The 16,763-nt window shown below is 36.2% G+C and overlaps 1 protein-coding gene across 1 annotated transcript in view; it reads right to left on the reverse strand.

The window, feature by feature from the left end:
- Positions 1-16,763, reverse strand: part of DEUP1 (deuterosome assembly protein 1) — a 50,545-nt gene continuing 33,782 nt past the window's right edge. Inside the window, exons 12-14 of the mRNA XM_030042376.1 lie at positions 14,185-14,384; positions 8,044-8,344; positions 1-1,690 (exon numbers count right to left, since the gene is read on the reverse strand). Coding sequence (XP_029898236.1) covers positions 1,520-1,690; positions 8,044-8,344; positions 14,185-14,384 — 672 coding nt within the window. The 3' untranslated portion in view covers positions 1-1,519. The remainder of the gene's footprint in view (positions 1,691-8,043; positions 8,345-14,184; positions 14,385-16,763) is intronic.

Below are 16,763 nucleotides of genomic sequence, written 5' to 3' on the forward strand. Positions count from 1 at the left end.
TCTTGCCTTTCTGAAAGACAATATTTTGCTGTCTTTTTGCTTCTACAGGTATTTCCCAGCTTAAAATTTAGCTTCATTTCCAGAGGTTCCTAAATTTCTTCATTAGTTCTTTTAAAACTCCCAGGTGTGTCTCTCCTTAAGTTGAGGACAGATATATATTTAGTTTGTTCAGATGTCCTTCCATCATCATCTTATTCAGTCCTTGTTCCTCCAGCTGAGTCTAGTCATTTTCCTGATTTTTCCTGTAAAAGGTTCTTTGATGTCCTCATTTTCATTACTCATTTTATTGCAAACCAAGCCACACTGGTATTTAAAATCATGGTATTTTGTGGAAGTGAGATGTATTTTGTCTTAATGGAAATACAGCTTCCAAAAACAATTTACATTTTTGCTGTGGTCTTGAATATTAATGGGACTTCTTTTACTCACAAACTGGAGCTGTTTGACAGTCTGGTATTATTTTTATCCAGATTTTTCCAGGAAGTTGGCAACAGTATGTGCTGGAAAGCAGTTCTTCAGTATCTCTTTCACTGAAATTGGTGGTTCATCAACACTGTCTGTAATTTCTGTTTCGCTTGCACAGCAATAGAATTCAGTATGAATTGCAAATAAAAGGAATCTCAACATTCTGCAGTTTTTCGGCACATGGAGATGAATTAACTCTGCTCAGTTTTATAATGTTTTCCGATGTTGTAGAAAAATACAAAGAATTTAGGCCCTTACCTAAGACTGATCACAAGTTGTCTGAACTTAAAGGTTTTTTCCCTGTTCCAATGTAGTTAAACAACAAGGCAACATAGTATCAAAACATCAATATCAAAACAGGTGCTTTCAAAGACAGGATTTAAAAATTGTAAAGTATTAATGTAAAGCATGTAAAGCACCTGAGATCAGGCTCTGCCCCAGGTGAAGTCTGTAGGTCTGGTAAAAGGGGCAATATGGGTGGCTTCAAAATATGTGCTTTGTCTATTCATGTTCTCTCACGGACCTGCATGGCTTAGAGCATAAGAAAGAAAGAGCTCAAACTTCCCATTTCAAGAGTCCCAAGGGCTATTTCTATAGCCAAAAATAACCAGAGCATAGATAAGCTCTTTATGCTAGGAGCTATGACATGGCTAAAGGCCCCTATTATTCTTGTTCTGTGCAATCTAGAGAATTTCTCTTGGCTGATAATATTTTCAAGGGAATAATTCCAATTATTAGCCCTCTGTACATCACAGAATTGAAAGTATCTTACTTAATTTACAGTGCTGCAACAGGGTCTCTGCTACACACAATTTAACTATGCAAAACGAACCTGTATATTTTAGAATATGTTTAGAGTATGATATTTTGTAATAGAGTCAAGTTATAATTTACCTAAATCTGCAGGATAATGATTACCTTATTGAAACCTTGGTGTTAGAAACACATGCTACTGGCAATGTGCCTAAATACATTAAGCAGCTAGTTGCAGATTTTAGTTCTAAGAAACTTACGAGTGATTACTTGGTTTTATTTTCTTAATTGTGTGACTGGCTTAAGTATGCCCACTTTGCTGTATCCTGGCATACTTTTTTAGAGTATTTTCAGAATGTCTTTGCAGTTCTTCAAGGTGTGAATTTAAACGTTCTTCAAACTCTCTTGTATGTTTCTCTTCCTCTTGAAGGAACTTTTCTGTTGTTGCAAGGAAGGACATCTCAGGGGGACACTGAGCAACAAATAGAAAATCATAGTTAGTAAAAACAGGCAAGTACTGCAACATGTTTGCATTATCAAATTTTAAATTTTAAAAAACATCTTAACCTATAGCAGCTAATAATGCTATAACTCACCAAGAAAACATGAATTTGGGCATACATGTTTAAAGGCATTCAGGTGACTGAATGACAAAATGTGAACATGATGTTTGAATACCTGTGATATTCACAGCATTAGGATGTGGATTTGCCATTAAAAAATTTAATATCCCATTAGACAGAATTAAGCAGCTTCAGAACCTCCAAAATCTATGGATCAGCTAAAGGTTATGTTCGTCACTTGTATAATTTAGACCAGGATGGAGGACAATAATCTAGTTTTTGGAATTACAGAATATAACTACTGTTGGGTACTGCTGATTGCCTCCTGTAGTTTCAGCTCTCTGCTTCTGTGATGTGGTGATTTCTGAGGATGGGAAAAACCTTATGCTTATTTCAGTACTATCAACTTCAAGCCCTGATATTTTGGAGAATGTACTAAATTTTATTGGCTGCAAGTAGTTCACTGAAAAATTTTCTTTCTATTTAATGAGCATTTAGTAGACTGAGACAGAAACCATACCAAAATTGGTCTTAAAATGATTGTCATGGGATGCAGAGTTGTATAAAGCGAAGGACATGAGTAAGTCTTTGCTGGAACAAATTCTAAATTTTTAAGCAGGAATTTTTGTTCATTCCTTTTGCTAATACTAAAGATGCATTAATTGGAATGTCTTTATCAAAAGAAATATGAAATAATTTTTCTTTGCCTAAAGATATTATGCTTTTTTAAATAAATTCAGTATTTATTTGTACAGATGCAATTTTATGACATGAATTTTTAACAGTTGACTGAGAAAAAACTTAGTATAGGAGCTCTAATACTGATTAAGAGAAAGATAATTTTCTGTCTTTATATGATCATATATTGAGAAAGATGATTGACATTTATTATCTTCATTAAACCGTATGTTAAATAGTTTTAATAACTGATTGAGTTATTAGAGTATAAAAAGGAAAGTTTATCTGTGAGCACATCAAATAGGAGTGGCTTCAAATGATTTAAATATTCCAATGTTTTGTGGAAAAGGCCAATTCTATTACACCTGTAAATTTTTATTCTAGGCTCCATTATATCAGAATGGGGTATGCCCTATTTCCACGGCAACTAGAGGCAGATTTGGTCTTCGCTTTCAGCCTGGTTTAAAACTGCCCTTGAGCAGCTTTTCAGGCCAAAAGATACTAAGTAGAGAAATGCTTTAAAGCACTGTTCTATTCCAACTCTTTGCAGCAGACCTTGAGATGAAATTTAGAGATTTCCTATAGGAAACCCCTTTACTTTTCAAAGTACAGCAAGTAAGCAGTAGCTGGCAATAAATTCTGAAGATAATACCATCCTTCTAGAGTGAGACAGGCTTTCTGATGTATAGGGCTTCTAAAATGAAATTCACAGATAAAGCAGAACCTTCCTTTTCTCAGTCCCTCCAGATTAGTGTTTTAACAGGGCAGGGAAGAAAAAGTGACTTAATTTGCCACATAGGAATAAGGAACCCAAAGGCATTGGGTCACTTTGTGCCACAACACTCTTTTATCAATCCCTGCACTAGCAGGGATAAGAAAAAATGTTAATCTTCCAATGGCTGAGAAACTCTGGATGGAGATCACCTGCCTTCTGGTTTTCCTCATGAACACGTGCATGATTTCTCATCCATAAATAATTATTGTTTTCATATGAATAGTTGTTCCTGAGATTTTGAATGCCATGGCTACATGCACATGTATTCCTTCATGGGCTAGATCACAAATATATCTCCTTGTGACATTTGGATTCAGAGATAGAGCTGGCAGTACTATTTTGAAGAAGGCGGCTTTTGTATTATGAAGAAGACATTGGATTTGGAGGCTTTACTTGAAGAATCACCATGTGTTTTGCTTACTGAATATCAGCTCTGAAATCACTGATTCAATACTAAGCAAATAAAATACTTCCAGTGAGAAATGTAAGAAACTGGGAAAATATGAATCTGAAATACGAATTTAATAGATGTCATCACCTACAGAAAAAAAAGTCATGTCGGCCTTTTCCATATGGACAGTGGATTTACATGAGTCCTGGTCTTCAGAAGTGTTATATCAAGTTATAAGAAATTCTCAGAGATTCATTATAACAATGTTTACAATTGCTGACTTGTCATTAGAAACATACTGGCCTCATGATCAAGTTATCTTCCTAAAATGCTAGTGTCCTTTGCTGCAACTGGTACTTACTTCGATGTGTTTTTTTCTTGAAATAGACTGTAAACTCCAAATGAGACATTTCTGAATTTCCTCAGAGTTGAGTGAAGAATGTTTATCACTTAGAATAAGCAGATCATGGTTCCCTACAGCCCCTTACCTGAGAGTCAGACTTCACTGTCTTTTTAGATAGGTCCCTAATGCACTGGTTTTTATGTGCTTTGAGAGAAGGTTGTATCTAAACAGGTCTAAAAGGCAACATTTCTTGCTAGCAACTAAGCTTTGCTTTCCAAGCCTCTGGTCTGTTCTTTCACTATGTTCTTTATTGTCTTTACTTTCAATGCCTGAGGAAGAAAAACCATAAAGAAACTGCTTTAATCCATGTCTCAGATGAGATTCATGGTCCCTAGTTTTGAATTTCTTTTCCTCAGATAACACTTCTTTTATGTCTTTTGGTTTTCTAACTGGAGCTGGATAGAAATGGGTTCATTTCTAACCTAACTTGTTTGGGTGGTTAGGCAGCAAGGACTCTACTTTTTCCTTTCTACAGTGTCAGCTGATCCCATATTTCTTTGTTGTATTCCAGTAATGAGAATCACCTTTCTGCCTCATTATTTGCTGGAAATAAAGGAGTGCACCTGACAGAGATGCTTATCTAGCACATATGAAATATGTGCTAAAGATGTCTTCTCCTTAAGCAAGAACTACCCAAAGTGCTTATGAATTAACTCTGGATTGCTAGGGAGAAGCACTTCAGGAAGCTAGGTCTATTCTCTCTCACAGACTGCCTAATTAATTTGCCTAGTGTTAATCTCTTTCTTGCCCCATGAGTTGTCCCAGCATCCTTGGATGCACCTTCAGCAGGGCAGCAAGAAAACCTTAACACTTGGGATATTTTAACATTTAGTGGTCAAACAATGAGTGGTCAAATTCCAGAGTGTTAAAGTCTTCTCATGTTTAGCCCCTTCTTCTTTCCAGGAAAGTTCTTGTAACACCAAGACTAGAAATTGGTCTGGCTAATTTGAGTCTCGCTGTGACTAAATTTGGGGGCTTTTGGGAGTACTTTCCTCAACTCTACACTGCAATACATCTTAGGCAGCAGGTACAGATGCCCATCTTCAATATGTTTCTGCTCATATAAGAAAATCAAAACTGAGATGCATAGGAAATTGCCAAGCGACATAGGAAGGCTTTCAGAGGGCCTAAGTACCTAATCAGCTAGGTAATAGTAATACTGCAGAGTGAGAGGCATGGACTACAGCACGCCTCAAGGTAGCATCAAGACTGTCAAAATCATTCCTCATAATGACCACTGGTAGAATTTCCACAACTTCCCATTGCAATCTATTTATTAAGCAATTTCCCATCCTTAATGTTAGAAGGTTTCCTAATGCCTAATTTAAATTTTCCTTGCTACAGCTTAAATCTTCTATGTCTTTCCCAGGCTTGAAAGCAAGAACAGACAATGTCTGTCCATCATCTGAAGAGAAACAGGAGAAGGTACTTGTGACTAAAAGTTAAAGATCCAGATTGGGAAGCACAATGTACGTAACTGCTTGCTCCAGCTGAAATGCAGATATTGTGTAGAAATGGACTATTCTGAAGCTGCAACTAATCTTATTGGGTTATTTGTTTGTTTATTTATTTTCTGAAGTTGGACACTGGACTGCTCTATGGAATAGTCTTCCCAGAGACTGGCAACAGATCAGGCAACCATTTTCTGAAGTTGTTCCATTTCAGAAAGAGAGAACAGCCTGAATTACTGTTCAGAGAGAAAGTATTTCTCTAGATTTGGAAAGCCTTGAAACAAGAATTTTGGGGGTTATGGGAATTTCCAGTGAATCCCAGCTGAGCTTCTAGTTTACTCTAAGGCAAGAGCAACTTTCTCTACACATGTAACCTCTAAGTAAGAATGTGAAGGGACAGAGGTTCCAGTGGAACATTTACTAAGGTTGTCTGAAGAGTCTGTACTGGGAGGAGAGATGCAAGTCTTTGTCTAAAGCCCTAGAGACTGTTTTCTCTCTCCCCTAAATACCAGCACAGTAACTTTGGTAGGTCTCAGGACATCACCTACAATTCTGATGTTTTCAGTTGGTGCTACAAATATTCTTCAGAAAAATGGTCCCTTAAAACATCTTCAGAAGTTTTGAACATACTGGAGATTTCACTTAGGTGAAACATCAGTCCTGAAAACTCTGTCAAAGAACTCTGGTTTACAACACATTGTATGTTTTTTTCCTCTATCTCCTTGACGCAATGGCTTTCCATTTGAATACAGAACTCTAGAGTAACAGACCGTTGAATCATCTCTGCACTAATGCTGTGGTATCCAATGTCAGTCTGAGTGATGATTTAATTTTGGCAATCTTCTGAACTTGTACCTGCTTCAATGCCACTGATTTGGACTTAGACTCTGTACAAGAAATATCCCTTGCTTAATAGTTTCATTATGTACTTTGCCCACACACCAGCTGGAAAGTGTTTTCCTTATAATCTAGTCAACTGCCTTGGCATTGACCCTGTCCTGAGTGCCAGCTGGGAAATAGTTTCCCTGCAGCTTGCAGAAGTGTCTCAGAATGGGCATTTTCCCTGGGCTGGCTAGAAACAGAAGCTTTGTGGTCTGCTGTCTCTGTCTGACACTTCTGACAGAAGAGAGGAGGAGGATTGGTGTTTATCAGACTCTCCTGAAAAAGGCCAGACAATTCTTTTCGCAATTAGCAGTTTAAAGAGGAAAACTCCCAAGACATGAGAAACCAAAAGCCATTTACTTAAAATGCCTGTGAAGCATAAGAATATAAAAATGGAAGTGAGGTCAAACACCCAGGACTATGTGGTTCTCGCTGTTCTCTGACTACTGGGACGCAGCTGCGGGGACCACAGTCAGTGAAGGGCTGCACTGCAGTCCCAGCTTCCCAGGCAGACTATGACTGCGGTGCTCCCTATCTTCAGTGAGATTCTAGAACATGGAGACAGTCTTCCAGCAGCCACGTCTCTGGTAGAAAACAATGTGCGTCCATTTCTGAAGTGGACAGCAGAACCGGGGTAAGACAACCACAAACTGCTTGAAGATGATTGTTGGTGTCATGGTGCCTCTTTGCTCCTACTTAAGGTGACAAGTGGCAAGAAGATTGCCTATAGGTTCCCCCCAGTAAAGTCTTCTTCCCTTTTCTCTCTCTAGAGGCTCAGCCACACACCTGCAGTTCAAGATCTCCTGGGTACAAAGATGTACGTATCACAGCTGGACAGAGAGATGGCTACAGTCCATTCCTTACTCATCTGTTAGTTCCATTATTTAATGACACTGTGGTTGCATGGTTTGCGGTCTGGAAAATAGGTGCTAAGTTTTCAAGTGGAAAAAAATAGTGGCCTGTAGTGGAGGCCTAAGGAAGAATAGAAGATACTAAGGAAGAGGATAAAGCTCAAGTTTAAACAGAGATCTAAAGCCAAAGAATTATGGAAAGTTTTTCCTAAGAAGTTGCCCTAGGCAAGGTGGGATTTATCCCACTTGTCATGGAGGTTGGTAATCTTCAGTTTATGAATACTGAAAGAAAGAATGCTGCACTATTACTCTTTCATTTCAAGAAAAATCAGGATTACAGCAGTTATAATTTCTGTTCCTTTTCAAATACAATAGCTAACACATAGAAAATAGTTGCCGTAATTCCTCTAATTTTATCCCCCAATCGAATGCTGCAGAAACTTGATTTGTCTAACAGCACTTAAGACAGTAAGTTTGCAGGCATTATGGAAATATACTTAAAGCAGAGTGCCCTTACAGAAGGCAATACGAAGCAGAGTGCCCCAATATAGAAAGCAATGAGCTCAAATGTAGAAATCTCTCTCACAGTCACATAATGGCAGGTAATTATCACCATCATTATTAGAACAGAGGTGTGGCCCAGTAGGGGATGTTTAATCTCCAGAAAAAACGCATTTATGTTAGGATAAGGTATTTCCATTTTTGCTGGGCTGGCACTGTATAAATAATAATGACAATAGGGGTGATCTAATTTTTGGCTCCCCCAAGGCTGCATTTGGTCCACAGATGGATTTTTGAGAATATTTGTGTTATAGGAAAATAGTTACTTACTGATAATTTGATTTCTTCTGCATTGTAAGCAGGGCTCAGTAAGCTTCCGGTTCTGCCCTTTTCAGGAAACAGCCCACCAAAGCCCAAAGGATTCCCCGTTGGTGGTGATGGAGATTTATAAACTATTTTCTTTTCATGACCTCTGTGAAGTGTATGAGAAGATAAAGTGCTATCACTTTGTGAACCAGTGATATTGCCTTGGCCATACAAAGCAGGACTGCAGTTTCTGTGGTATGCACTGGCTGTGAACATAGCAGTCTGTTGACGTTCCATTTCCCATGCATCTTTCTTGTGCAAAGTTCTAAAAGAAGAAAAAAAAACCACCAAAGTATGAAAACTAGTTAAAACTCTAAGCTATCACAGCAAAGCCAAGGTTTTTTTTTATTTTATTTGCTTGTGCAATTTTGATTACTTAGCTGTTCAAACTGCTTCATGCATGAAGTTACGGGCATAAGATTAAGCATTACCAAGTTGCAGCAATTTAGCAACTTTCCACCCGAGTTATTCTAAACGTGTGAGTATGCATTCTCTGTCTGCTTCAGCTGTGACTTAAATCACACTAATTTAAACCCTTTCACTGGAGCTTAAGTTGAGTAACGTTGCCATATAATTGTGGCAGGACAAGAGCTAAAACACAAATTTGCTTCAGGTATTGAAGATACCAATACTCCTTAAGTGTTTGTTACCCATCCTTTGCCAAAGGTTATCATCCCGTTAGCTTTTCCGTGGAAGAAGCTATGTAAGCACTCTTCAGCCATGTCTTTATAACTTACACTATGATAGGACCTGGAGTGAATTTAGCCATACAAATAGAGGGAATGAAATACGAAAGTGTAAAGTGAGATGGCAGACAAAAACTGTTATTAGTGGTTGGATAATTAGTCAATTGTGACCTAATATCACCTTAAACAACTATGTTCAAATAGCTAGAATTTAGAATAAATGTTTAAATAAGTTAAATGAAAAAATACTACAGGAAATCTTTGATCCTGCATTTTTACTGCAATACTGATTTTGCCACTGATTTAATGATAACACGTTGGAGATTAAGATAAGAAATAAATTCTTAAAATACACTTTTAAAAAAATTGTACAAGAACATGCTTTTGTAACAATAAGTGAAAACTTTAAGCTTACAAAAGAATTTTAAAGTATTTTATTATGATGTTCCATAACTCTTGTATCACACTTACAGTGATCAGAATGGATGTGAAAGCATATCTTTGTATTCATTTGTAGTTCTGTAAAGCAAAACCTATTATGGTTAACAGCAACTTGAAAAAAAAAGAAACCTATTTTCTTCCCAATCAAAATACCTTCTTTTCCTGACAGTTAACTGAACAATTCTGAAACCATAATGATAAGAGCACAGAATTTTGAGACTAGCTTGCCCAGATGTCTGCTGAATTAGACTCATTTTCGATTGCAACTTTACTTGTATTATATGCCAAAACACGCAAAAAAATTTAAATTATTTCAGATTTTTTTTACATTTCTGTTACAATATTTCTGACTGAGGTAAAAATTTCCATTGTACTGAGGTCTGTGCTTATGATAAAATTGAAATTTTAGTCTTGAGAGGTAACTACTATACTCAAACATGATATCTGTTCGAAAAGATCCTATCATTGCAAATGTTCTAAAACACTTTACTAATTTGAAATGCAGCTATAAAAGCTTTTAAAGATCAAGTTCTCTGCCACTAAAATATAATTATTATAAATATTTAGGAGTATGCAGTGCTGCTCAGATCCAAGGAAAACAGCTTTTTTTTTTTTAAATAAAAAAGAAGAATTTGCCAAGCACAGGGAAAGGACAGTGTTTTCTGCAGAAAGATCACACCATCATTTTCTAATCTTAATTTAAATATTTGCTGTTGGGAGAGGGTGGCTGTGCAGTCTTAATGGACCCTGCTTGTACATGAAACTGAGTACTCCATAAATGGACTGTGCAGAACAACTCAGAGAACTAATGAAGAACATATTTTTCTCTGCTTATAAAAGAAGTAGTGATTAAGATACTCTGAATGCTACAGGAAAGCAAATTGTAAGCATGATGCTCTAATATTATTATTACTTTAATATTATTATTACTTTAATATTATTATTATACATTCTAAAAAACCCTCTCTGAGAATATTCACCAAACCTTCCAGTTTTCTAAATCACCTAAAATGTTTACCTTTATGGGGGCAGAGTTTTCTCCTTTCTTTCATGCTTTTCTTTAAATAAATACACGCTGCTCTTTGGGCGCAGGAGAATACCTTTTTTCTTTTTTTTCCTCTATTTTAAAGTCCATTCCATCTATTGTTTGGATGAAGGGCACAGTGAAAAAAAACTGCCACAATTGAAGATAGATGGCATGAATAATAAAATGACAGATTTTTTTTTTTCATCTTGTGTTCTGACCTTTTTGGAAGTAATTTCCTCTGTAAACCCACAGTAAAGTCTATGTGATCTGTGTTCTTTTTTTCCCCTGGAACTGCTTCTCTATGTATTTAATAACATTTATTACTGTTATGTTATAGCTTACTTCACTAAGACCAGAATTTTCAGACTTGAGTGCCTACAGTTATGGTAGCTCTTAGATAGTAAAAACAGATACCCCCCAAAAAGGACTGATTTTTTAAAGGAACTCCACTTCCTACTGTAATCCATAGGATTGCAGGGGCTGTTTGCTATCTTGGAAAGACATGATGCCTGCATTTAAGTGCTTTGATATGGATACTATGCCTTCACTTCAGACAGATTTCACAGCTGGGGTTTAAATTTCTGCCAGTTCAGTGCAAAATAATATCTAAGAACAGAGTCCTACTTTGAATACAAATGTAAAGGTAGGCAAATATCTGCAAATTTGTAAAAAGCTGTCCATTTGTTAACACTGGCAATGCAAATACACTATAACTGCAGTTGAGTAACTTACGCTTTCAGTGGGTTTACTGTCATAGAGTGTTTAACATATACACATACTTCACAAAAATAATATCACTGTTGACATGGCGACATATGGGACAAGAAGTGAAAGAACAATGTCCTTGCAAAGGGAATTTATATAAACAGGATCGATTTTTCCAGACTCATATATAAAATCAGCCTGGTCCCTATGCAATCAATGACTTCAGTGCTGCAAAACAAATTCCTTACACAGCTTGTGCTGGTTGATGTACCTAGTCTTGAGAAAGAAAACAACAGGTCTTTAATGACCAGAATGTCTTCAGAATTCATCTTGTTGCTTTTACCTTGCAAGTATAACTCCTAGCTTGATTTTAAAAATGGATAAAAAGTATTTTCCTGAAGAGATTGTTTTCACTGCTTCCAGTTTATCTATTGCAATAACTGATACAGTGGTGAGTATGACTAAGAGTGTGTGACCTCCAAAGGGTAGTGAAAACCTCCTTAAGATCTGCCAACACAGATCCTTTAAGAGGTCCCCAGCTACCTTAGTAGGCATTCAGTCCTAGCCTTTACCTCTCACTTTTGCCACATGATGAAAGTGGACTTTGGCTTGATCAGTTACCTATTTTGTGTGTATTTTTATGGTAAATAAGTAGCCTTTCATTTGGGAACTCACATGCATGTTTTAATTTTGGAAGAAACAGGGTAAACACATCAGCTTCATCAGAGAAAGCCGTCTTCAACCATGCCAAAATTTAAATCAACTGTATGTGGCCAAGGTCTAAATAAAGGATTGAAATCTTGAGGGTGGGGGAAGCTTATGTAAATGGCAATTAGAAATAAGGCAATTACCATATATGAGAACAGTAATTAAAGTGGTTATAAGTAGGATGTGGCCACAGTCTTTTTTAGCAAAAAGATGCCACTCCTGCATACCTTAATTTGTAATATTTAGAAATTCAGTGTATACTGCAAGAAAGAAGAAATTATGCCTCTTTCTAAATCGCCAATATAACTTCCTGCAATTTCCTGTATTTTCTCTAGAGGTCTCCTATCTAACTAATGACTGTGCCCATGCCTAGGATTCTAGTACTTACCATGAGACATGCCTGAAAAATATTATAGAATATACTTAGTTGAAGAATTTTTTTTTCATCGTGCAAACCTTTCTAGGTTTCTGAACGCAAATAGGAAAAACAAAATGTACAGCTTCTGAAAATTACTATTTTAAACACAAACACCACCCCCCTTGCACAAACACCATGTTTTCTATTTTTCTACTATGTAAAAAAAGTCTTTTTGCCCTTTCTCCAGTGCCATAATTACCATGGAAACAGAACTGCCAATTAAAACAGAAATAACATGGTTTATGCTCACAATAAAATAAAACATACCCCAGAGTTTAACTCAACCAACATCAATTGCCTGGTTTATGTGCATACATTTGATGGTTGAAAATTTAATTTTAGTTTTTGAGAAAATCTTGAGGTAGTTCCCTGTTTGGGAACAGAGAACTGACAGTATAGAGAGGGCCCAATCTTAAAAAGATGGCTGATGTGTATACACAGTACACGTGGAATTTGCAGATTTTTTGAAATCTGTGTATGTATTTATTTAGCTAAATAGCTTTTCATTTAGGAAATCAAATGCATGTTTTAGATCCTGAAAACCAGGCTCAATATATGTTTCATCAGATTAATTAGAATCATAATTTAAATTGTATTCAGTAGTGTGGTTGAGATTTCTCTTGTGAGAAAGGTTAGCTCTGCCAGGTTTCTCTCTCCCAGTGTTGGTTTAACATTGGTCTTCAATGGCGATGAAATCAAAATCCTGCAAATTACCTGCATAGTTCTATTGTCTCATACACTTACATTCTCATGAATGAAATTTCACAGTTCCTCATGTACAGCAAGTGTAATTCCTGAGAAAATGGGAAAAAAACTTATTTTTTCTCACTTGAGAAGAGTGGAAGCATGAGCAAAAATTGTGCTGACCAATATTTGGTGAAATTATGAGACCTACAGGTGCAGAATAGTCTGTATCTTGGTTTGTGCATATTTGTTTCAGCAAAACCTTCAACATCATTTGAAACTTAGTAGGAAAACAGCCATACCTGCCACTTCAATATATATATGTGTGTGTGTGTGTATTATGTATATGCACATACATATGTACATACATACATATAATATATATATATTTGCATACACATGACTACTACCTCTAACACTAAACATATTTAATAGGAAATTTTAGGCAAGAATGTAGCTACATATAATGGGATGCCTTTCTATTTTGCAGAAAGAAAATCACTTTAAATTTTGCCAAAGACTGAATGTATGAGTTTGAAGGCTTGACCTGTACAATTTTGGCTCCAATTACTTAAACTTTGCTTCACAGAACTGTTTCACATTAGTGCTATCATTTCAGTTCTTTATTATAGATGATCAAAATATTTAGCTTCCTATTAATTTTTACTCTCCTGTGCTGTGAAATAGTGTTTAGCAGGGAGTTTAATTTTCTTTTTATTACCACAACGCCATGATTGTAACGTGTTTGAAGGTAATTCAGTGTTTCACTGAATACAAGGAAATAAGAAGGAAGTCAGCACTACAATGTTTTCTACAAGTCTGAGTATTCTTAAGTCTCATTATTTTTCCCTAACAAGGAGTTTATTGTAGTAATGATTTATTCAAGGCATCTGAAATTATGTTTCTTTTAAAAATCAGGTCACCCAAGAACACCAAAACTAGACAAGGCATTAAAATACATTTAATGAAACTTCCAACAGATGAAACTGGTGGGACACAAAGCTTTTCAGCAGGGGTTGTAGTTCAAACTGCTTATTAAGATAACCTCCTGTGGAGCAGTTTACCTCTCATGTTGGTTTTTATATCCTTTCCTTGTCTTGTTTTTATTTGGCAGTAAAAATACATTCTGTCCTGTTTCGCAAAACCTGGAACTAAGAATAACTTAAGCAGCACATAAAAAGTTTTTTAAGTTGTTTCATGTGACAAATGTTAAAATAATGATCAAACATTTCTGGGACTCCATTTATTGCCAAATTCAGTTAGCCACCCAAAAAAATGTAGGAAATTCTTAAAAATATACTAACTAGGTCTGATATTTATGTTGGTGGGAGTTCTGAATGAACAGAACCAGAAACAAAACTTAACAGTTTGGCCCAGTTAGATCCTTCCAAAAAACTTAGAGGAAGTTTCATGTATGTGTACAATCTAAATATTACCTCTCTTCTTTTTCTTGCATCTTTGAATGGGTTTGGTAGCTGTGCTCTGTTTCTCCATATGTATCCATGTGACCCAGTATTGATGTTTCTGTGTCATTTTGTAGTTTAACCAGACTATTTTGTAATCTTACATTATCATGTTCCAGTTTGTGAATGGAAGCTGTAAAATTTCCATGTTCTTTGTTAGATAAATCTATACTCTGTGAAAGGACATAAAACCATCATTAAATAGTTATTTTTTCCACAATAAATGGATGTTAGTATTTCTAACAAGCAAACACAAAACAATGTTCTGTGCTAAAGAAAGACCTAGCTACCATATATAATCATGCAGCACTTATAGCAAACCAAGAGAATTGCCTCCAGAAAAAAAACACTGTAGATAAATGGAAAAGAAGGGATAACAGCCTCTATAACACAATAAAACAAATTAAAATTTCTCAACAAACATGCATTCAAAATATTATTGTTGTAAATTCATCGCTTGCTTTGTAAAACTTAGGACATAAAAGCAACCATAACAGCTATAGCTGCAGACTGTATTGCTCCCTCCAGTAACAATTCCACCAAAAAACCCAAGAAAAATTATAGAAGTTCATTACTATAGTACATACAGGGTATGTCTACAGGCACAATTTAATATCTGTGTCAAGATACAGTCACCTTCAGTTTCAGAAGCGGTAAAGTAAAGCCACATTAGCACAGAGTTGTACGTCTGTGTTACTAAACTCTGCTTCTCAGTTGGGTTAGCCCACATGGTATACAAATCAAAATACTGAAAGTGCAAGCAACATGTGCACTGCGACCAGGGGCTAGAGAGGCCCATCCACTAGGATATGAAGAGGGGAAGATGGAGATTAGCTCTGGAAGTTGACTAGCCAGGATACCCCATTCCTTTTATGTCCTATCACTTATTCCATAAAGCCTATGCTGCACACCTGAGCTAGCTAATTTGGAACGACCTCTCTGCAGAATACTGCATTGCGTTGTGTAAAGATATTTGCAATGACAGTGTACTGTCATCAACAGAAAATTCTCAAAAGATTTATCATATTACACACAAAAGACTAAACCCCCATACATTTTATTAAGTTGTGCTTTCATATATTTCTAGATATACCTTATTCTTTTGGAACCTAGTAACTCATGAGTATTAAGGATTTGGTTCTTAGTCTACTGCTAGCACAACTGGGCTCCTGCACCTGAAAGCTTGTCTATTCCTTGCACTAACTGTTCTGATGTCATCTCTTCCTATAAACCTTGCCTTGCTTAGCTAGTTTTAGGGGAAATTTATGAGCCAAGCTGGCATGGGAGTGCCAGAAAGTATAAGAAAATTTAATATTTTGTGCAAGGATAGGGGGCAGGGGCTCAGCTATGTCTCCCAAGTGGAGAGGAGTGACAGAACAGAGGAAGGAGAGTCCTAAGTCACCCTACCACTAATAGCTCTAGAATCAGCAGTACAGTTATAATGGCATGAACCCCAAAACTAAGCTGGCACAGCCACATTGCTTTTGAAATCTAAACAAGTAACCCTTCCTGATGATGCATTACACCATACTGGCTTGGGCTGGCACTAGTTTGAGGGGTCTGTGTAGTGCTCTACTGTACTGTACAAACACATCCTTAAAAATCTCTCCAGTCCCTGCAATCTTAATATCAAATACCTCACAATCTTTAATGTTTAGATCCTCATAATACACTAGTAAAGTAGGAAAGAATTATTAAGTCCGCAAACGCATTGATATGTGTAGTGACCTTGATATATCTAGTAACTGGATTTTACTGTTAAAAATTAACACACACATGATATCTACAAGGATTCTTGTTAGACAGCTCTTCTCAGTCTTCGTAAAGAATATCACTGTAGAGAAGAGCTAGACATGCATACACACATCCATCTATGTTTCCACAATAATATATCATATATACACATACATATATCCATCGTAGTGTATAGGTAATACATCACTGATAAGACATATATGCTATTTTAAGGGTGTGGAAAAATGTGACATTCTTCGATGCATTTGTCAGTCTACAGTAAGACAATTAACAGGCTACATATCCCCCAAAGATATATTTACAGCAGTATTTACAAGCAACATTCCAGCATTTTTTCTAGTGATAGATACAGTAACTGCAGATGTTCTGTAAGCAGGGGACGTTTTTGTGGAAGGCAGCGTCTATAACATTTATGATATCCTTATAAACTATAGTTCTACATGATATTATGGCACACTTTTTATGAATTAAACTTTAAATATCCCCTGTTTGGAGAGAAATCAATACTAAACTCTGAAAATAACCTGAGGGGGGCAAAATGTGTCAGTTTTTTACACTGTTATTTAAATATCATACGAACAAAGGGGTAAAATAGTAGAAAAGGGACATAGTTTTGCATCTGTGAGAATGACGACTGTTTAAAAATAAAAAAAATTCCGAAATAAGTGACAACACTTACAAAAAATAGGCTCCCAGTTTAGTGTCTAGTTTGTTTAGTGTCTAGACAGTTACTGAAAAATTTAGCTTACTTCTAGTTTACTACAATTAAGGTCAAAATTATTCCTAGCTATACCCAT

This window comes from Aquila chrysaetos, chromosome 19 (genome assembly GCF_900496995.4).
Source record: "Aquila chrysaetos chrysaetos chromosome 19, bAquChr1.4, whole genome shotgun sequence".
NCBI classification, from domain to species: domain Eukaryota; kingdom Metazoa; phylum Chordata; class Aves; order Accipitriformes; family Accipitridae; genus Aquila; species Aquila chrysaetos.